General features: G+C 48.2%; 1 protein-coding gene across 5 annotated transcripts in view; it reads left to right on the top strand.

The window, feature by feature from the left end:
• RPL11 (ribosomal protein L11) overlaps positions 1 to 23,587 on the top strand; it is a 42,694-nt gene that overhangs the window by 6,420 nt on the left and 12,687 nt on the right. The window contains exons 2-3 of one of the 5 annotated variants that reach the window (XM_085648322.1): positions 8,003 to 8,052; positions 22,946 to 23,001. In XM_085648322.1, the coding sequence (XP_085504448.1) occupies positions 22,993 to 23,001 (9 nt within the window). In that variant the 5' untranslated portion in view covers positions 8,003 to 8,052; positions 22,946 to 22,992. Of the gene's footprint in view, positions 1 to 8,002; positions 8,053 to 22,385; positions 22,490 to 22,945; positions 23,002 to 23,289; positions 23,448 to 23,587 lie in introns of those variants that run through there. The other 4 variants (XM_085648321.1, XM_085648320.1, XM_085648323.1 and 1 more) reach the window with 4 other exon arrangements.

The raw sequence follows: 23,587 nt of genomic DNA, 5'->3' as shown, positions 1-23,587 counted from the left end.
TGAGAGTGTGCAAGACGAGGAAATTGAGCAATTGCAACAGGAGATAAAACGGCTCACGGACTAGCAATTGGACCTGCCGGCCCATGCTGAGGACCTCGAGAACCTCTCCAGAAGGAACAACATCCGGATAGAGGGGCCCTGTGGAAAAAGGAGATGTGAAAGCTGACGTGGCCCACCTTTTCGCCCAAATCTTGAGAGGTGTGCCGGCAGCCGAGATCCGCCTGGACAGAACTCACAGAGTGGGCTGAGGGGGTCCAGAGCAGTTGCAGGCAGCAAACATCCTAACCTTTGTACATAGCTTTCCTCTGAAGGAACGGATCCTACAAGTGGCTAGATCGTCGTCGCCAATAGTCTTCCAAGGACACACTTTGCACTTGTTTCAGGACCTCACAGCCTCTACACTTCAGAAAAGGAGGGAGTTCCGCCCAATCACGGCCTTACTGAGGGATAAGAAGATCTCATACTCATGGGGCCATCCCTTTAGACTGACATTCCATTGGCAAGACCGACTCCATCACCTTCGCTCCTTGGGGGAGACATGTGAACTGTTACAGATCGATACCCAAGACCTGAAGAGAGGAGGACCGGAGAGGCAGAGTGGCCGAGCGAGCGGGCGCCAGCAGTAGAGACAGGTGCGCACTGGACGGGTGGGCACCATACCGGACTCGGAGATCATCGAAGAGGAAGACCTTGCTAGACAGGCTGTCAGAAGACTCAGGGACTCAAGGACCAACCTGAAAATAAGCGATTTGATACTAGGGGCGGAGGGTGGCTGGGGTTGGAGGCCGGGTGAGAAGAGAGGTGGATGGTCAGGTTCCCCTACTTTGCTTTTTCCACTGGACTGGGGCTGGATCTTCTTTCCTTTTCCTCCTTTCAGGGACAATGGTTATTCACTGTTTTTGATTTGGTTTTTTTTTTCCGGGTGCTCCACACAATTCTAAGCCCGGGCGGAGAACTCTACTCCGCCCGCGTAGTGTGCGGAGATTTGCCTATCGCGTTCCGTGGAGAAGGCAAATCTCTGCACACTCTGCAGCGGAGCGGAGTTGGCCAGCCCCCGCCTCCACCTGCCCATTTACTTCTACATTAATAAAAATTAAATTTAAAAAACACTTACCTGTACAAGAAATGTGCATGTGCGCTTGCATGCGCAGTTTTCTCAAGGATTACCCAGACGGCGAGGAAGAGGAGGAGGGATGCCCGGGGACGCCGCGTTACAGGTAAGTGTTTTTTTTCATTTTTTATTAATGTAGAAGTAATTGTTAATGGGGGGGTGGCAGAGCGGAGCGGAGTTTCACTGAGTTTGTTCACAACTCCATGGACCTCCGCGTAGCCCCGCTACGCCCACTATGCCCAGGGTTACACAATTCAACATGCGGGGGCAGGGCAGTAGGGAGAGGGCTGGGAGATAAGGGAGGAGACGGCTGAGTGAATGGTTTCCCCTAAGGTATCCATGGCGGGGGGGTTAAAAGTCTTGTCCTTCAATGTCAAAGGGCTCAACAACCAGGTTAAGAGACGGGCCATGCTCTCATACCTGGAACACACAAAGGCTGGTGTCTGCCTACTTCAAGAAACCCATCTTCAAGTCAGTGAACGGCACAGACTAAAATCTAGAGCAATCGCTCAACAGTTTTTTGCTTACTTGCCTTGTAAGGCTGCTTGGGTGGCGTTGCTCTTTTCGGGCTCCTTAAGAGGGAAGGTGGGGACAAAGATTATAGAAATTAAAGGTCGCCTCCTGGGGTATTGCATTCATTTTGGTCAACACTCCCTAATCATAGTCTCTATCTACGTCCCCTAGCGAGAGTCATGAACAGTTCCTACACAGGGCAGTGGCCGACATCATGTTGGCTAGAGACCGTTGGGTGATCCTAGGGGGGACCTTAACTCAGTGTTTCACAACAATTGGACCGCTCATCACAGTGACAAGGGGCAACGGGAGCAATTTCCACCAGGGGGTCCTGCTGGTTTCAGGAGTTAGGCCTGAAGGGCCTATGGAGAGAACAACATTCAGCCACAAGCGATTACACTTTCTATTCCCATGCACATAAATCTCACGCTCAGGTTGATTACTTCCTGGGTTCCCGCGAAGTACTAGACGTGACAGACTCTATCAAGATTGAGCCCCGTGCCTTATCAGATCATTCCGCTGTACTCTTGGACCTGCTCTCCCACGGGGCCAAACCCCGGGCCCATAATTGTAGGCAGATAAGAGAAGCAATAGAGAACTACCTGAAGATTAATGATACACCAGAGATGAGAATCTCGACGGTCTGGGATGCAATGAAGGCAGTGCTTCGAGGGTAGTTTATGACCATTTCTGCAGCAGATAATAAGATTAGGAGGTAAAAACATTCTCAGCTTCAGCAACAGGTGCAAGAGCTTGAACGCATTAATCACCACACTGGGGCGCCTAGAGTATAGATACAACTAGAGGCCGCTAGATACAACTGGCGGGTTTTATTTTATTTTTTTTACAGAGTTTTATATAGCGCGAACTAGACCCGAATCGGGTATCAGAGCGCCTTACATAGCACCAGTTGCATTACATGAGGTTACATGGTTTTTTTTGTTTGTTTGGCACGGGGAGATTAAATGATTTTGCCCAGAATCTCAGGATGTTCAGCGTCCTTGCCGAGACTCGAACCCAGTTCCCCAGATTCGAGGATGACCGTCCTAGCCATTAGGCCAACTCCTCTCCCCAAATTAGATCTAGACTACACAGAATACACTCTTTTGAGTCTCAAGAATGCATTTTATGTAGGGGGAAACAGATGTGGAAGGTTATTGGCAAGTAAACTTAAAGGGCAGAGACAGGCCACCGTGGTGGAATCCCTGCAAATGGCAGAGGTCACCTTGGTTGTGGGAGACGAACAGGTGGCAGAGAGGTTTGGGTCCTTTTAATGCAGGCCTGTACACGCCACAAGATCTTTCCAAGTAGGACATTAAGAGCTATTTGGCAGAAGCTATTGTGACTCACCTAGTGGTGGACCAGGTGGCCAGTTTGGAGACACCAATTGGAGTGGACAAGGTCATTTCCGCGGTATCAAGGCTTAGGACACGTAAGTCGCCTGGACCAGATAGCTACCCGGGGGCCTTTTATAAGACCTTTTGCAGGGAACATGTCCCTCTTCTCACTAGGGTCTTCAACTCTATCAAGGGCCCAGACACCCACCCGCCCTCTATGGCAGCGGCCTACATAATGGTCATAGCGAAACCCGGGAAGACAAACGCCAGTGCAAATCCTACCTCCCTCTTATCTGTTGATCTGAAACTGTCAACAGTAATTCTAGCGGCCCGCCTCGCACTCCTCATGCCAGTATTGATGGAGCCCGATCACGTGGTGTTCATTCCGACCAGGCTATGTGCATTATTGGGAGACACGCTAGCACACTTAGGCCTGGGGGAGAGATTCCGTGCTTGGGTATTAAGCGGATACAGTACGCCAACAACTTCAGTAGAAGTCAGCGGACGAAGCTCAGACCCCTTCCCAATCTGTCGAGGAACCCGACAGGGTTGCCCCCTGTCTCCCCTACTCTTTGCCCAATATATGGAGCCATTTGCTCAGACGGTTAGGGATAACCTAGCGGTGTCAGGAGTGAACTTTGGAGGGCAGGTGCTTCTTATCACACTCTATGCCGAGCTTCCTAGAAGAGGCGCAGCGATTCGGGCGCTCCCCAAATCCCAGGTCCTGGATCTTGGGCTGGCCCCCGGGACCCGAGAGGGTCTTTCGCAGGCATTTTTGATTCGGTGGGCCCTGTGGTCATTCTCATACTTGTGCCTCTGGCTCGCCCCTACTATGGCAGAGCTGACGACCCTGAACTATTGCGATCTGCTGGGGAGAGTGAAGGCAGACTTAGTACGTTGGCAGCCCTGCCTGCTTTCCTGGGTTGAATGGGTCATCACCTTAAAAATAAGGATCTTAGTGAAATCTTGTATTTATTTCAAACTCTCTAGTTGCAGCCTCCAATGGGGATGGTGCAGCAGTTATAAACTGAGTTGCAGAACTTCGTGTGGGCGGTAAACAACCTTGGATGAGCAGAGAACATAGCTGGTACATGGTGGTGAGCTGAAAGGGGTTTACATCTTTTCCTACCCTCCTCACCCCTGTGGTGGGAAATGGGGACATTACCCCAGGCCTGGATGTCACTACGTTCAAGACTTGGCAGAGGCCGGAGTGACGATCAGTGAGACATTTCTTCAATAAGGATACCCCATACCTTTTGACACCTTGTGAGCTGAATTCGCAATACCAGAAGGGGAGAGATACAGCTACACTCAGCTAAGGCATTTGTTGATGCAACCTGCAGTGTGAGAGGCGGCACAACATCCCCTGACCCAGTTCGAGAGGTGGCTGTGTTGTAAGGACAAAGATAGGCGCCTAATCACCGAACTGTATGGGCTCTTGCGGGAGGGGGAGTTAGACCAGAGGTCCCCTGCACAACTCCAGTGGGAACAGGATTTAGGCAGACAACTATCTACAAGAGAGTGGCACGATATTTTTTACCGAGCACGACACACAGCTTCGAACGCTTCCAGTATGGAGACAATGATGAAAAGCGCTACTTGTTTCTAACACTTGCATCGGGGGACCAGGAACGTAGCCATAGGTGTTGGAGAAACTGTGATTCGTGGGGGACCTTGATCCACATACTGCGGGAGTGTCCTAAATCGAAACAGTTCTGGGATGAGGGTTTAATCGACTTTGAGACACATTTTGACAATCAATTACATAGGTTCCCCTCTTACATAGTGCTAGGTCTCCCTAACCCACTCACATTCCCTCTTCGATCTAGACGAGGCCGACATATCGCTTTGGCATTGGGGTAAGCACACCAATCTATATTGGTCCTGTGGGGAACAGAGAGGGTTCCCTCTCGACTTAACTGGCTATATAGGCTGTGGCACATTTTGGGGATGAAGAGTCTTTCCCCGACCCTGACACAACGAGGAGACTCGTACCAAGAATTATGGCAGCCATTCCTAAGGCTCCTCTCACAAGAGTTTACGGAGCTTACCTGCGCTAGATACCTGTGACTGCTTCGCCTAATGGCACAACTGGTGTGAGCCCTAGCCTATTAGACCAGGACACAGTTAAGGATCTTCTTCTGTTTTATATATATCACCTATCAGAGCACCAGGGGTAAGGGGTGTTGTGTGGGGATGGGAGTTGTTTACCGAAAAGTTGTCCGAGAGGCCAGCTGTTGATGTAACATGATAAAACAAATATTGTGATTGTAGTGACTTGCCTCTGGTTCTAACAATAAACACACATTTAAACATAAAAAGAAAAGGGGGCAAGCCAACAAGCCCTTGGAGAGCACACTTCAGAGTGCCACACAGCTGCAGTTAGGTAGTCAGTCCGGGCCAGCCACAATTCAGGAAGGGCACATTGTCCCTCACAATGGCAGTAATCCTTCTGGTGCACGACAGATTCCTCTGGAAGGGTGCTCCCATTGCAGCCTCCAAAGGGGATCCTGCGGCAGTTACAAAGTGAGTTGCAGAACTTCATGTGGGCATGTAAACAACCTCGGATGAGCAGGGAATATAGCTGGTGCATGCCCCTGGAGGGCTGTTTGGGAGTCCCATACCTGCTGCATTGGAATGGTCACATCCGGAATCCGAAAAGAGATGGTTATCTATGGACAGGGCTCTAGCAGGAACAGCTTTGTGAAAGGTCCCTTTTCTGGCACATATGCATCGCCCAGTGAATCTGTACCTATCCATGGTCTCCTCACCCACACTGGAAGTGTGGGACATAGAGGCGAGCCGAAAGGGCTTTACATATTTTCCTACCCTCCTCACCCCTGTGGTGGGAAATGGGGACATTACCCCAGGCCTGGATGTCACTAAATTCAAGACTTCAGAGTCCAGGATCTCTGGTCCAGCATGCCCACAAGTGTATCTCTACCATGCTGAAGTATGGCACCTGTAGTTATACTTCAGTGTGCCTTTAAAGTTGGGGTTGATTCCGAGAGTCCCCTTTGAACCAGAGATGTCTCCCCTAACTTTCAGTCCAGTCTACCATGAGGCTGGGGAATGCAGACCTCTATCTTTAGAGGGGTCATGCTCTGGCTTCAGAGGCAAAGTGTCAAAACGTATTCCTCCAATCTATCCAGCCAGGCCCTCAAATGGCAGAGGTCTGTTGTTCCAGTTGCATGCCCAAGGATTATGGCTGTCGCTGGGAAATGCACAGATGTGCTCCACCAGCTTCCAGTGTGGACTGGAGCCAAGCACCAAGGCACACAGAGTTTAGAGCACAAAAATGCTCACTTTCTAGTAGTGGCATTTCTTCGCATAGTACGACAAAGCCACCTTTACCACTGGCAAGGGGTTATAACTGTGAATCCAATGATAGGAAACATCATGAGGCTGCTCCACTGCAATCTACTATTGCAGCCTGAAGTAATTTCAACCACACCCCCATGTTAGCCTATTGGAACACCAAACCTCATTGGTAAGGAAAGCACAAATGGATATTCTTCCCTACCTGGGAAGGGAACTCACGTGTACCTTCCCTGCCTTTTACCTACCACTCACTTCACCCTGTAAGACTTACCCTAGAGGCTCTCTAGTGGTAGTGAAAGGTCCCCTCAGTATTGGCTAGTGATTTACAAAGGCCAGCCTAAGCATAAGTGCAATTACGCACACACAGACCTGCAATGCAGGCTGGACACATGTTTAAAAACATCATAGGTGCAAATGCGCACACCGGCCTGCAATGGCAGGCTTGACACCAGTTTAAAAACACCATTGGTGCAAGTGCGCATACTGATCTGCAATGGCAGGCTGGACATAAAATTAAAAATGCCATAGGTGTAAGTGCGCACACACTGACCTGCAATAGCAGGCTGGGCATATATTTAAAAACACCATAGGTGCAAGTGTGCACACATAGGCCTGCAATGGCAGACCTGGCCTATGTTTAGAAACATCAGGTAAGCACCACTTCCTAATGCGTGTAGGAAGGGAGCACGCACTTTCACACTGCATTTACAGTGTCAAAGTGCCCAGAGCCCTGAGGCCACAACAATAGATTCAGCAAAACCCAGGAGGTATCCCATGGAAGAGCCGACACCCCTAGGTAGAGAAAACTTACATGGGGGTTTTTCTCAACCCAGGCAGAGAACGCGCATGTGTACCTACACGGCTTCCCTCCTTGTATGTGCTCCTCCACTCACGACTTACCCTAGAGGTGCTCTGGTGATAGTGAATGGCCCACTCAGTGTAGGCTAATGAGTGAGAAAGGCCAACCTGAGCATGGTACATGTTTGACAGGCTATTCAAGTGGATTGCACAATCAGTGCTGCATCCCACTACTAGCCAGTGCAGTACCCACCCTGGGTATGTGGTGTACCTTTTTACAGGGCACTCACAGGTACAACACTTAAAATAATCAAGTAAGCACCCCTTCCAGGCATGTGTAGGAAGGGTGTGTGCCCTTCCCCACGGCAGTACAGTGGGAAAGTCTCCAGAGTCCTATGGCCACGAACAGAGAGTCAGCAAAACCCAGGAGGACAAAAAGCAAAAGGTTTTAGGGGAATCTCCAAAGAACTGCCATGTCAAACAATGGGCATCATCTGGAATGGGATACCTGGCAACAGAAGATGTTTGGTAAAGGAACTGTGCTGTGGCTGTCGTTACACCTGGTGGATGAATTAAAGAGAGATAATATGAACTCTTTGTGTGCTGTCATCATCTTAAAAAATTACATTAGGGATCAGTTTATTTTCCATTGCCACTCCAAAAGGGTGCAAGAAAGGTTATTAGCTTGCTTGAATCCTATCTTACATGAGATTATTGACATTGCCAAAGGAATTGAATGGTCAATGTTCTCTACTAAGGCATTATTATCTGCTAAGGCATTATCTTCTGATAAAATATAAGCACCTGCTGTTTATACAGTACATGAAAAGAAGTATGAGTAAAAAAATAATAACATGTCAGGTGCAGGAGACAGGTTTAAAAGTAGTAGATTCAACACTAAAATTCCTCTTATCTGTTATAGGTGTCGTTGTAAGTCACATCTGGGAGACAATCCAGGGTGTCCTGCAGTAGGTAAATAATGCTTAAATGTCAGAAAATTAGTTATTTTTGAGTCGTTTGTAATAGTGTAAAAGTTAACAATTTTAGTAGAATCAAAGTTAATGCAGTGGGAGAATTTGATGAAGAAAAGTGTTCCAATATTGTACCTAAACAATGGATGGTGCAACTAGCAAATTTAGGGGGGCTCTTGGAGTATTTAACATTGAAGTGAAATTGAACATCATGGCGGACTCTGGTGACCAATTACTATATTAGCAGGCCACACATTTTTGAAACTATGGAAACATTTATTTTGTCAAAAACTAATGTAAATGAAAAGTGTTTGGAGAATTTGATATTAGGATGCTGGGTTACTGCAAAGATGCTCTAGAATTTAAGGGTTGAATAATTAATACTAAGATTTATGTAGCAGAAAGGGGAGAAACATTGTAGGTTGGCAAGACTTAGGTAGACTGGGAATAATCCTTAAACGGGGCTCACCAGATCCTATTGTTCTGGGTGTTGTACATATTTTGTATGTAGAGAATGAGGAAGAGGATATAACTATTGAAGCTGTATTAAATAACAACCATGAAGCTTTAGCAAATTGTATTGGTTGTGCAAAGAGGTTTGAAAACTCTATTAAGTAGGAAAAAAAAGCAATAACGGTGGTACATAAAGTAGCACTTGTTACTTATCAGTAAGGAATGAATTAAAAGATTTATTTAAAAAAACAATGTTCGGAGGGTTTAATAGAACCCACAGACTTTTCAGAATGGGTTTCATCAGCGGTCATAATAAAGAAAAACCTAGTGAATTCAGATTATGTACTGATTTAAGATCACTAAACAAATGTATAATAGCAAACTGCTACCCACTCCCCAAAATCCAAAATGCTGCCTGTAACCAGTGGTTCCAAATACTTTTTGTTGATCTATTTTAAGTTACCATCAAGTAAAACTATCTACAGAATCTAAAGATTATACCACCCTTGTTTCACTGTTTGGTGTGTATAGATATGCTCGGCTACCATTTGGATTGGCATCAGCTGGCAGTGTTTTTCAGAAATTAATAGACACTTATTTGGCAGTCTGATGGGTGTCCAAAAATCTAAGGATGACATAATCAATGCTGAAACTATTCATGACCATAATATCATTCTAAATACAGCCCTGGGAACTCTTTGTGATAAAGGTATAATAGTAAGTAAATCCAAATGTACATTTTTACAAACAGAAAGTTGTATTTAGGCTACACTCTGTCTGCAGATGGTATGACGCATAAAGGGGACTTAGTTAGATCCATTAGAGAAGCACCAAGCCCAAGAGATAAAGATACTTTAAAGTAATTCCTAGGACTTAGTGAATATTAGTCGAGATTCATCATAGGATATGCCAAAAATGGTTGAACCACTAAGGAAATTGCTGCGAAATAAAGATAAAATTTGAATGGGCTATGGAACAGATAACTGCATTTAATAAAACTAAGAATGTTATATTAAATGCACCTGCTCTTCAATGCCAATAGCAAAAATATAGTAACTGTGGATTCTAGTGTAATAGGGATAGGAGCTGTGTTCAGTCAGGTTTTTTCGGGTAAGGAACAAATTGTGGCATTCATTTCACGAACACTGAAAAGTGCTGATAACTTTTACAGCACTATCGAGAGAAAAAAACCCTAGCTTGTGTATGGGATGTCAAGAAACTAAAAAGATATCTGTAGGGCAGAGAATTTGAACTTGTGACTTATCACAAGCCTTTATTGTACATGATGGATGGATGTGGCAGAGGTACTGCCAAAGCATCTTCACGACTAGTGAGACTAATTTCAAAATTACAAGAATATAATTTAAAAGTAAACCATATTGCAGGAGGTTTGAACACATGCAGACTGCTTATCTAAATAACCCCTGAAAGAGGTGGGTGAACCTAAACTAGGTGGTGAGGGAAACTAAAAGGCCACCTCGTTTCTCAGATGCTGCTTTGCCGTGACAGAAAGAGGACTGAAACCTCTGAGTAGGTGTGCGCAGTCGGTGCACCGTCACAGTCCGCGACCGAGCCTCAGGAGGGAAACAGTATAACCTTCCCTCCCATCGAGCGGGCTCCTGTTAGGAAATTAACTCGGGTGGACCTCTGGCGGGTCGGCGGATCGCAAGGAGATAGGGCGTAATGTGAGAGATGGTGAAAAACAAGCACAGAAGATCTGTCAGCCCAAGGCACACAAAATGACATACTAAAAACATTATGTCAAGAATTCCTGTCATACAAGGGAAACACGCCCTTATGTAAACAGGAGAGCTGTTACATAACTCAAGGGAAACACGCCCTTATGTAAACAGGAGAGCTGTTACATAACTCAAGGGAAACACGCCCTTATGTAAACAGGAGAGCTGTTACATAACTCAAGGGAAACACGCCCTTATGTAAACAGGAGAGCTGTTACATAACTCAAGGAAAACACGCCCTATAAAGGGAGGAACCGGGAGGTACAAGGCTGTCGGATATTGTGTTTACACCGACGTACCTGCTTCGTGAAGAGCAGTGTTCAGGAGTGGTGCTCCAGTAAGGCAAGAACGGAGGTAGGTCGAGTCGTTACTCCCTGGGCCGTGTCTTGCCCCATCGTCACCTGTGAAGGACCCGGAAGCTCTACCGGTCAACCATTGAGCTTCGCTTTTTGACTCGGCTGAGTCCAAGCGCAGTGGCGCTTTTGCTGGTTGGAGTCGTAACTCCCAGCCCGACCAGAGACACAGGGACTGCCAGCTGTAACGCACACCAGGAGGTGTTTGCCGCGTTACAGACTCGGAAGTCCACAGGATCGATCGAGCGGCTGCTCTCGGTTCAGTCTTCTTGCTTGTGATTGGGGTATCGGTGACGCATCACCAGGAGGTGACTCCGCGTCCCGGTGCAGTCTGAGGAAGAGGTTGAGCGGCTGCTCCCTTCAGGTAGAGACCCCGGCTGGGTGTTTCCCTGACTCCTCGATTCTCCCCCAACACTCTTCGTGCCCCTCACAGCCTACCGATTGGCATTGTCGGCCATTTCATTTCTGCCCTCTGTTGGCATACGCCGGGATCGGCGTATATGCAGAGGACGGTTAGGACCATCCGTGCTGTGGGCTGGTAACGTACTTAGCCTGGAGGATTCCAGTGACTATAACTTTTGTTTGTTCTTTGTATTTTATTTGCCTTCATTAAAAGAACTAACCCTTCACAAGTGGTTGCGTCCTCATTGTCGTGTCTGTTAAACAATCCTGAGACGTTCAGGGCGTTACAAAATATCCGACCTTAATAACACTAACTGTCTCCCGGTCGATAACAGACATGGCAACACTTGATGATGTGCTGGCTGCTTTAGCGGCCATGCAAGTTGAAGTGGCTGCCTCTAGGCAAGAAACAGCCGATGTAAAAGCCAGACTGGATGCTATCCAATTGGACCCGCTCACGCCCAGCACCTCCCTCACGAACCAGACCCCTGCGGTAGTAGTGGAAATGCCGGTAGCCATCCCCTTGGCAACACCAGAGAGGTACAGTGGGGATCCTAACACAGTGCAGGTATTCCTCACACAAGTGGCGCTACATTTATCGTGCAAACCAAAGGCGTTCCCCACGAGTCAGGCTCGTGTGGCTTTCCTTATATCCTATTTGGCTGGAAACGCGGCACAATGGGCCGTACCTCTGGTGAGCAGGGACGACCCCCTCTTATGTGATTGGGGTGCTTTTCGCGAGGAATTCCTGAAGGTATTCGACAGAAGGGCTGACTCGTACACGGCGGACCGTGAAATGCTTGAGTTGAGACAGGGATCCAACGACCTGGTGCAGTATCTCAACGCGTTCCGAAGGCTGGTTGCGGAAACCAAGTGGCCTGTTGCTAAACAGACGGCGCTCTTCCATCAAGGGCTGTGCGATGAGCTCAAGGACGCCGTGGCTCATATTGACCCTCAACCCAAGACATGTGAGGGCCTTATCAACCTGGTATTACGGCTGGAACATAGGCTAAGTGAAAGAAAGGGGGATCATGGGAGAAAAGGAAAATCCCTTCCATCCTATGTGACGGTGGGAAGTCCTGAAACTTCCACCGCATCCAAGGGAGAACCCATGGACATCAGCGCAATACGAGCGAGCCTCACAGCCACGGAAAAAGAGTCACGCCGTAAACAAGGATTGTGCCTATATTGTGGCAAAAAAGGCCACTACGTACGTGAATGCCCTGCCAAACCGAAGACGTCACGTTATCGGGCCAACCGGTCGGTAACAGCCGTGGTGGACATACCGGCGGAAAACTAGAGGACTCCAAGACCAGAGAAGGGGCATCTCGGAGTCACTCATCCATCCCTTCACTTTCCAACTCGGTCACTAAGGGACAACGACACCTGTTTATCACGGTGCACGTGGGAGTGCATGACCAGTGGATACCCGTTGTGGCCATGGTGGATTCAGGGGCCACTGGCATGTTTATGGACCACAACGAGGCATGCAGGCTAGGGCTAGTGCTTCTTCCCAAAGCAGTACCCGAAGACGTCTATGCGGTAGACGGAAGGCGATTGGTGACGGGGCCCATCGGACAGCACACGGGGGTCCTTCCGATGAGATATGGGAGGAACCATTTGGAACAAATCGATTTTAACATCATCCGAGCGCCCCAATATGGCTTCATATTGGGATTGCCGTGGCTACAGAAACACAACCCCTTTGTAGATTGGCCAACACATCGCATCGAAATTACGTCACCGTATTGCATCCTGCATTGTGGAATAAGAACGGAATCCCTTGACGCAGATGAGAGCGGGAGTCAGACGGTGGCTACAGCGGCAGAAAAAGATGTGGCTCTCCCCCAGGCTTATCACAGTTTTGAGGATGTATTTGATGAGGTGAAGGCGGAAGTGCTACCACCACATAGACAGTTTGACTGCCAGATCGACCTGGTGCCAGGGGCCAGCGTTCCCAGCGGCAGGCTGTATGCCCTGACGGAGCCTGAAAACGTGCATCTCCGGGGGTACCTGGATAAACTCCTCAGGCTAGGATTCATCCGCCCGTCCAAGTCTCCGGCCGCCTCGCCACTCTTCTTCATCCCGAAGGCTAATGGGGAGCTGAGAGCCTGTGTGGACTTTAGGGCATTGAATGCGATAACCATAAAAAATCGGTACCCCTTGCCTCTCATCAGTGTACTTCTGGAACAGGTCAAGAAAGCTCGTATCTACACCAAGTTGGATTTGAAAGGGGCATACCATCTGGTGCGCATGAGGGACGGAGACGAGTGGAAGACCGCCTTTAAGACCAGGTTCGGCCTTTTTGAGTACCTCGTCATGCCGTTCGGTCTGTGCAACGCCCCGGCAGCCTTTCAGTACTTTTTGAATGAGGTATTCAGAGAGGAGTTGGATATCTACGTGGTCGTATATATCGACGACATCCTCATCTATTCGTCCAGTGTGGAGGAGCACGTACACCACGTCAAAACTGTGCTCCAAAAGCTGAGGGAAAACATGCTGTTTTGTAAACTCAGCAAGTGTGACTTCCACGTCACATCCGTGGAATTCCTCGGAGTGATGCTGAGTCCAGAGGGACAGGAGATGGCAGAACGAAAGATCAAGGCGGTGAAAGAATGGCCGGTGCCCCAAAGCGTGAAGGACGTCCAAAGTTTCATTGGCTTCGCCAACTTTTACAGGCGGTTTATAGATGGATTTTCAGGAGTGGTGGCCCCAATCACACAGCTACTGAGGAAGTCCAAGGAGTTTGTCTGGTCCCCTGAAGCGAACAAAGCCTTTGAGGCCCTGAAAAGCGCCTTTGGTAAGGCGCCGGTGTTGGCTCACCCCGATCCGGATCTCCCCTACGTGGTGGAAGCGGACGCGTCGGATGTGGCGCTGGGGGCTATCTTGTCCCAACGCAACCACGACACAGGGGTGCTTCATCCCGTTGCGTACATGTCCCGCAAACTCAACGACGCCGAACGCAACTACCATATTGCGGAGAAGGAGCTTCTCGCAATCAAGGACGCCTTCACCGAATGGAGGCATTGGTTGATGGGGGCAAGACATGTGGTATCGGTGTACACGGACCATCGGAACCTACAGTTCATGACGGCCACTAGACACCTTTCTCCCAGGCAGCTGCGGTGGATGATCTTCTTTGCGGGGTTCAACTTCCGCATCACATATCGGCCGGGGACGGAAAACCGGAAGGCGGACGCCCTGTCCCGTCAATCTGCAGTTAAGGAACCATTGCCTGCAACCGAGCGTTCCATCATTTCCCCGAGGATGGTATTGGGGGTTATCCAACCGGATACTTTCCTGAGGGGAATAAAGAGAGGGATCAGGTCATTCGCATGGCGGAGGTGGCTCCTCAGTCACAGAGAATGGCAGCTGAAGGACGGGATACCCCTGAAGGGCAGGTGCCTATTGATACCCACGCCTAGGCTAAGGAAACAAGCATTCATCTGGTGCCATGACTCTCCATGCGCAGGTCATTTGGGCTTTGAAAAAACGGTGGCTAGCATGGGACGGCATTTCTGGTGGCCAACCATGAGAGTGGATGTCAGGAGGTGGGGACAGGAGTGTCCTACGTGTGCTACCATGAAGGCCGACCATGGCCGAACCCAAGGGCTCTTACATCCACTTCCGACCCCGGATAGACCATGGGATAGCATATCACTGGACTTCGTGGTGGGCCTACCGGTAGACCAGGGGATGACGGCAATACTGGTGGTGGTGGATTACTTGACGAAAATGGGGCACTTCATCCCCTGCAAGAGAGTCCCTACGGCCGGGGAATTGGCGTCACTACTCCTAAAGAATGTGGTACGACTGCATGGATTACCTGGGGTGATCGTGTCGGACCGGGGGTCGCAGTTTACTGCGCAATTCTGGAAGACTTGGTGCACTGCGCTGCATGTTAAGACCGCCCTGTCCACCAGCTACCACCCTCAAACGGACGGCCAAACCGAGCGCCTGAACCAAACGCTCAAACAGTATCTGCGATGTTTTGTGGACCAGGGCAGGGAAGAATGGGTCGACTTGCTATGGGTTGCAGAGATAGCCTATAACAACGCCACTCACAGCTCCACACAGTCATCTCCGTTCTATAGGAACTATGGCCAACATCCCAGGTTCTTGCCATTTCTACATCCGTTCAGAGAGGACAGGATTCCCGCCACAGCGGACAGGGTGGCACACATAAAAGACACGTTGATGCGCTCAAGGGCTGTCCTAATAGAGGCCAAGAGAAGATACAAGGCTGCGGCAGATAGGAAGAGAAGGCCCGGGCCACTGTACCGCACTGGAGACTACGTCTGGATATCCACAAGAAACATGAGGTTTCGAAAGAACAGTGTGTTCCATCCCAAGTACATGGGCCCCTATCGAATTACCAAGTGTATGGGTCCCGTGAACGTGAAGGTGTGCTTGCCCCAGTCATTGCGGATACACCCTGTCTTTCATGTATCATTGCTCAAACCAGCACCCTCCAAGCCGTCTGGGACACCTAGGCCGGTATGCGTGGAGTCGGAGGTGGAGTATGAAGTGTCGGGCATACGGGCGTCCAAATGGCGCAGGGGGAAGCTGTGGTACCTGGTTGCGTGGAAAGGCTATGGCCCGGAGGAGCATTCATGGGAACCGGCTGAAGGGGTTCATGCTCCGCGCTTGGTCTCCTTGTTCCATCGGCGTTTTCCTGCCAGCGCTGGACCCATGGGGAGCCGCTGAGAGGGAGGATGTACTGTCAAGAATTCCTGTCATACAAGGGAAACACGCCCTTATGTAAACAGGAGAGCTGTTACATAACTCAAGGGAAACACGCCCTTATGTAAACAGGAGAGCTGTTACATAACTCAAGGGAAACACGCCCTTATGTAAACAGGAGAGCTGTTACATAACTCAAGGGAAACACGCCCTTATGTAAACAGGAGAGCTGTTACATAACTCAAGGAAAACACGCCCTATAAAGGGAGGAACCGGGAGGTACAAGGCTGTCGGATATTGTGTTTACACCGACGTACCTGCTTCGTGAAGAGCAGTGTTCAGGAGTGGTGCTCCAGTAAGGCAAGAACGGAGGTAGGTCGAGTCGTTACTCCCTGGGCCGTGTCTTGCCCCATCGTCACCTGTGAAGGACCCGGAAGCTCTACCGGTCAACCATTGAGCTTCGCTTTTTGACTCGGCTGAGTCCAAGCGCAGTGGCGCTTTTGCTGGTTGGAGTCGTAACTCCCAGCCCGACCAGAGACACAGGGACTGCCAGCTGTAACGCACACCAGGAGGTGTTTGCCGCGTTACAGACTCGGAAGTCCACAGGATCGATCGAGCGGCTGCTCTCGGTTCAGTCTTCTTGCTTGTGATTGGGGTATCGGTGACGCATCACCAGGAGGTGACTCCGCGTCCCGGTGCAGTCTGAGGAAGAGGTTGAGCGGCTGCTCCCTTCAGGTAGAGACCCCGGCTGGGTGTTTCCCTGACTCCTCGATTCTCCCCCAACACTCTTCGTGCCCCTCACAGCCTACCGATTGGCATTGTCGGCCATTTCATTTCTGCCCTCTGTTGGCATACGCCGGGATCGGCGTATATGCAGAGGACGGTTAGGACCATCCGTGCTGTGGGCTGGTAACGTACTTAGCCTGGAGGATTCCAGTGACTATAACTTTTGTTTGTTCTTTGTATTTTATTTGCCTTCATTAAAAGAACTAACCCTTCACAAGTGGTTGCGTCCTCATTGTCGTGTCTGTTAAACAATCCTGAGACGTTCAGGGCGTTACACATTATTCATAAAGAAGTTAAAACAAAATTCAAAATTTGCGAACGTACATGACAAGAATTTTCAATTCTATTAAGGACACGGAGGCGAGGATTATGCTTCTCTTTTCTTTACTCAGAAAACTCAGCAGCCAATCAGATTACAGTAGCAAAAAAACCAACTACAATACCCATGAATACAGTGGGTATCACCTGACAACCATAGAGAGTCCCTCTATAAAAGGTCCATAAGAGAATACCACATCCTCTTTCTTTGTAAACAGAACAGGTAGCTTGAAGAACAGTCCAACTTGCAAAGAGCTTGGAAATGAAAGCAGCTCGATTCTTGAACAGCAGATCAACAGGATGGAAACAGAAGGCTGGATGCACACAGCAGCAGAAAAAACAGGAACCTGCAACAATAATTAGACACCCCATGGAGACAGAGTAACACGCCTTACTTAGGATCCGAACCTGAAAGGAAAGATAGAGTCGTAATACACCATTCCCTCATGGTAGAAAAAACATTACAGTAAAGGGGAGGGAAAAGAAGGAATATATCCAAAATACAAATATACATATGCAGTAAAAGCAGATGATATAAACAACCATATGAAACAGTACTGGGTGGGATAATCCTCGCCTCCGTGTCCTTAATAGAATTGAAAATTCTTGTCACGTATGTTTGCAAATTTTGAATTCTATGTCAGGACCGGAGGCTCCGATTATGCTTGTTCAAAGCTGTGCCACCACTACAGAAGCAATATCCACAATTGGTTTGTAATAAAAAGTTTTAAACATAGAATCAGTTGACCAATCAGTGGCTTTCATAATATCCATTAAACCAACTCCCAAAGATAAAGCTTTGGAGGCCATAGCTCCACAAGCCGAGTGTGCACCAAATTTTCTAACATCAATTCCAGCCTCACTCATGAGTCATCTCACCCATCGTGCCAGGGTAGCAGGGGTGACCGGGCAAAAAGGTTTTTGTAAAGCAATCAACAACTGACCCTGTGTATCCTGTCGAAATTGAGCAGTACTTACCTCATAATCCTTAATACATTGAACTACACAAAGTTTAGGATTGTTAGGAAAACTCGGGTAAGTAATAGAAGTAGTATTGCACTTAGTGCATCTGGAGATGGCAAAAGTAACACCTTCAGGTGAAAATCTACGACCTGCCAGATCCAGAGCACGGATATCTGAAACGCGTTAACATGAAACCAAACATAACAACATAGCTAATTTGGCTGAAAGCTGTTTGTGGGACAGATTACAATTGGATGGCCAGGTTTCTAAGAATCGTAAAACCAGCGAAACATCCCACAAAGCAACATATTTAGGGCAAGGAGGTTTCACCAACCTAATACCCCTGAGTAATTTGCAAACCAAGGGATGCTCACCTGCAGGTTTGTCATTGATCATAAAATGGCCAGCCGAAATTGCAGAACGAAAATTATTAACCGTTCTATAAGCAAGACCGGAAGAAGCGATAGATGCAAGGAAATGCACAATTAAAGAGATATCTGCTGAAGCGGGATCCACCTCCCGTTGATCGTACCAACAACACCATTGTTTCCAGGCTGCGGAATAACGTTTGTGTGTGTTGGGAGACCAAGCCTCGCTGATAAACTTGGAGGCGTCTCGCGAAAGGCCTGGGATTTTCCAGCAATCCCCGAAACCCGCCAGGCCACAAGAAGAAGTTGACCTGATTCGATCAGAGGATGCGGGTTGCCTAGAGGGTCCAGCAACAGATTCCAGCGTTGGGGAAGAAGGAGTGGCACTGCACAAATCATCTCCAGAAGAACCGGGAACCAAGCCTGAGCCCTCCAAAGAGGAGTGATCAGAATCAATTCCGACTGATAACGTTTTGTGCGAACCAAGACTCTGGGGAGCATCATGAACGGGGGAAAGGCATAACACAGATGAGACGGCCAGTCCTGCATCCGTGGCCAGAGCTTCCGGATCCGGGCGCCAGCTGAAAAACAGAGGAAGTTGCCTGTTGAGACGAGAGGCAAAAAGATCTATCTGACACGGACCCCAAACCCGAGTGAGAGTCCTGAAGACACGAGGATGAAGTCTTCAATCGCTGAAGTCTCGGAGATGACGAGAGTTCCAATCGGCAATCAGATTGTTGCACCCCGGAAGATATTCCGCAATCACTGAGATTTGTCTCTCAAGGCAAAAGTGCCAGAAATCCTTGGCAATCTCTGCCAGGATCTTGGACCTCGTGCCCCCTAATTTGTTGACATATCGAACCGCTGACACATTGCCTATGCAGAGAAGAATGCAACAATTCGTCATGCGGGGTGGAATACAACGAATCGCAAAAGATCCTGCCAGAAGTTCCAGACAATTGATATGGAGAGATAATTCGTCCTGGGATCACCGGCCCCCCGTGGTTAGAGAACCGCAACGGGCTCCCCACCCCCACCGACTGGCATCTGACTCTATCACCACTTCCGGAGTCGCCCCGAATAGGGCTCGACCATTCCAAGACTCCATGTGTTCCAACCACCACAACATCTCCCACCTCGCCTCCTCCGAAAGAGGAATCTGATCTGAATATTTGAGACCTTTCTGGAGATGGCGGATTTTGAGCCGCTGAAGTGCGCGGTAATGGAGAGGACCCGGGAATATTGCCTGAATCGATGAAGCTAGAAGGCCAACTATCCGGGCTACAGATCTCAATGACACAATCTGTTTGCGTAAAATCAATCTCAATTCCCTCTTGATGGATCTGATCTTCTGAGAGGGTAAAAGGAGCTGACAATTGAGAGAATTGACCAGATATCCCAGAAATTCTATTGATTGAGACGGGACGAACACTGACTTCTGTGGATTCACTAGAAAGCCGAGCGATTGTAAAAGATGTATTGACCATTCCAAATGAGTCAGGAGAAGACGAGGACAACGAGCCATGATAAGAATGTCGTCCAAGTAAATGATCAGACGAACACCCCGTGCTCTGAGAGACTCCACGACAGGCCTCAGAAGTTTCGGGAAGCACCAAGGCGCTGACGATAGGCCGAAAGGGAGAACCTTGTACTCGAACCAGGCCCCCTGCCATTGTAACTGGAGAAACCGACGATGAGGACCAAAAATGGGAAATAACAAATACACATCCTTCAGGTCCAGACGGACCATCCAGTCCACTTCCTGAAGATCTCGAAGAAGATGGATGCCCTCCATCTTGAAGTGACGATAAACGACCCAGCCATTGAAGTCTTTGAGATTCAGAACCAGTCTGGATCCGCCCCCTTTCTTTTGGACCAGAAAGATATTGCTGGAGAAACCGTGAGGATGAGGGGAGGTTCGAACAATGGCTCCTTTGTGCAGAAGAGAATCTATTTCTGCAGAAATAACTGTTTGATCTTGAAGGGAAAAAACCAGAGGGGATGGAGGATGAGACTGGGTGGGAAAACTGAAGAATTCTATCTTGTAACCCATCACGGTTTCTAACACCCAAGCATCGTTCGAGATGTGTCGCCAATTGGGGAGAAAAAATGGAATCCTGCCCCCAACACAACCTCCGAAGGGGTTAGTAAACGCACCTGAAGTGGAGGAATCGTGATGTCCCCCTTGATTTGTATCGCAACGTCCTTTCCGGAACCTGTTGCGGGCTCTGCGACTGGGGTAGAAATTGGAGGTATTATTATATCCGGAGTCTTGATACCCTCCACGGTGGGACTGAAGTCCACGCTGGGAACCCTGACTATTTCCGCGGCCGAACGATCGTCCTCTATATCGTCCGGCCCGACCAAAAACCGGACGGAAAGCTCGTCGAAGGGACGACTGAGCCTTGTCCAGACCGCTGAAAGTGGCAACAAACTTGGTCAACACTTTCAGAAAAGGTTGCCCAAATAATAAACCCTGAGCCAATGGGCCAGATTCAGAAGAGGACAATTCCGCTAATTTCGGATCCAATTTTAAAAGAATTGAAAGCCTACGTTCACAAGACATGGCACAATTGGCGTTGCCCAAAATACAAACGGCTCTCTGAGCCCACTCAATAAGTTCATCAGTGGCAATAGCAGAAGAGGATTCCTTAGCCCGAAATCCCTAATCCAAAATTTTTGTAAGGGGACCCAGCAAGTCTAATAACTTGTCTTGGCAAGAACGCCAAGCTCTATCAATACCCTTTTTGGTGTCCTTAGCATACTTTTTCAAATACGTCATCATGGACGGATCTACTTCCAGTGTGTCAGCCAATTTATCGGCTAGATCAGGACGCGGACATTCCGAACGCAGACGCGTCCGTGCATCTATATCAAAAGGTTGGCGAATATGAGCCTGGACATATTCTGCAACCTCTGTGGACGGGAGCCAAGCAGAAGAATTAGGATGTACAATGTCCTTAGGTTCAAAAGTCAGAAGTTGAGGATGCGAGGGTGCATCAACAAAATGCTCCTTACGAGCCTTTTTTGCAGGAGGGGGTGAATCGTTAGGGTCAGATGACGGACCAGAAGACGTTTCCCCATCATCCGCCTGGCGAGAAGGAGAGCTCGCCGCAGGTTTGGAGGAATGAACTTAAGAATGGTCATTGGAGAGAGCCTTGGCCAATTTAGCAAAATCAGATTTCTGAGGGTTCGAAGCCTTAGCAGAAGGACCCGGCAACCAGCCCTGTTGGACAGCATAAGAACATAAATGGCGCTTCAAAGGCTGAATAGCGCAAACCAGCGCTTTATTAACCGACTGTTGGACACCCACATCAAGTGCCTCGGCCAACTCCTGTTCCATGGACCCAGAGGCCCCTTCGTCATACTAGCATTCCTCCTCCTCAATATATTCAGCCATAGGAACACAGAAGTGAAATAATGCCCACAGGAGGTAGTAAAAACAGTACTTAAATGTAATGCCTAAAGGCAAAATAAGGGGGAGTGGAAACAACCCCAGGCAAGCCAATACACACAGATACGAAGGAACTGTGTAGAAAAGTAACTTAAATGGGGAGGGAGGGCTTGCCAAAAAGAACCACTCTAGGCAGAGCCTATGCAACAATTATACAGCCCAAAGCCTGAAATGGTAGTTTGGGCGTCAGTGGGGGCAAAAACTAGGCTGTGGGCAAAATGAGCATCAAAAGCGCTGCTCCCGCGCTCCAATTTGAAGGAAAACGGCAAAATCTGCAGTGTCAAACAAAATGGCCGCCGCGCATGCGCGGTATCGGCTGCCTAGTCTGCAATGAAAAGAGGACAGCGTGATACACAGACGCGCTGTCCTCTACCCCCGGTCTCCCGCTCCACAAATAAAAGAAAGCGCGCGGGCGCGAAGCGCCCGAGGCAGGGAGGTGACACACGCTCCCAAACAGAAAGGAGAAACTGGCAAGGCAAAGCAATGAAAAACGGGAGCCAAGTGAATAGCAGCGCTACGCGGCAAACGGAGGGAAAGCGAGGTAACAGCAATGAATATCACAGGCAGCAATACGTAGTAATACAGTGCATTAAGAACATGAACAATGCAATAATAATGTGAAAGCACTTAACTGGCTGCGTAGCAGCAAAGAAAGAGGATGTGGTATTCTCTTATGGACCTTTTATAGAGGGACTCTCTATGGTTGTCAGGTGATACCCACTGTATTCATGGGTATTGTAGTTGTTTTTTCTGCTACTGTAATCTGATTGGCTGCTGAGTTTTCTGAGTAAAGAAAAGAGAAGCATAATCGGAGCCTCCGGTCCTGACATAGAATCAAGGTACTAATCTCAGCTGCTGTGAGCAGCGAAGAAAGAGGAACAGAGACTGTGACAGGATCATTTATATGGTTATAAGGACTGTAATTGGACATTTTGTATCACATTTTTTGGTAGTTTGTTATACAAGCCTACTGGGTATTGTAGTTCATGTTTTAATTGTCTCCTGTGAGTAAACAGTAAAGAAATTTCAGCATAATCTGAGCCTCAGGGCAGCAGTGCACGTGGCAGACACTGTAGACTCAAATTTACTATAAACTCCAGTTTTAGAATATTTGGTGAAAGGGCAACTTTCCCCAAAATATTCTAGGGGACTTATTTACTATTTTAACTCCAGTACTGGAATATTTCGGAAAAGTTACAAAGTCCTCAAGTATTTTTAGGAAGGGTTGAAAAGTAGTAATTTTGAATGGGAGAAAGCGAGGGTGCTGCTCAGGGCAAAAAAATAGAATATGTGTTTGGTGCCCTTGATTTGGGACAGTGTTCTAGTAATGTAGTTTGAAATATACTGTTTTCATTGGCTGCTGTTTATTTTGCAGAAAATAGAAGCATAATATGATCCTCCAATCCTGAAAAGGAATTTTAAATGAACATGGTAAGTAATTTTATTAATCTGCCACTATAAAGGTTGCGATAAGCGTTCGATCATGTATTAATATTGTTATTCTTTATGCCGAAGCTCATACTCGTATCAGAGACAAAACAATGTATTTCAAGGTATTTGGGTTGGGGTGGTGGGTTCGCCTTCAGAGACGGTCTCAGAAAAACACTAAACTGCGCGAAGATGGCCGCCAGGTTTGGGCAAAAAAGCGCAAGTGACTAGTGTCCTTTTTCTATGTCTTTCAAATTGCTTCTTTTGTCCGCTCTCTGTTTCTTTTGAGCACCCGGTTGGAAGTCGAACCTGTACGGCTACATTTGCTTCTCTACTCCTCTCATTTCCGCATTTCAACGTGACGTACATTATTTTGAAGCTAAGGTCTCGTGCCATATAAAAGGCTTAGCCGGAAATCTCGCGATCTCTTCCAGTCTCCCATCATGGCGGTGAGTACATGGTGTTGTGGGACGGAAGGAGTCGTTGCGCTACTTAATCCATGTCCATCCTGTAGGCTGTACGCCTCCTCTGCTCATAGGCAAATTTGAGTGGTTTTCCTGACCCTGTATCTTTCTGATACAGGTTATAT

Source organism: Triturus cristatus, chromosome 3_2 (genome assembly GCF_964204655.1).
Source record: "Triturus cristatus chromosome 3_2, aTriCri1.1, whole genome shotgun sequence".
Classification (NCBI taxonomy): domain Eukaryota; kingdom Metazoa; phylum Chordata; class Amphibia; order Caudata; family Salamandridae; genus Triturus; species Triturus cristatus.
This window is presented reverse-complemented; position numbering and strand designations above follow the sequence as displayed.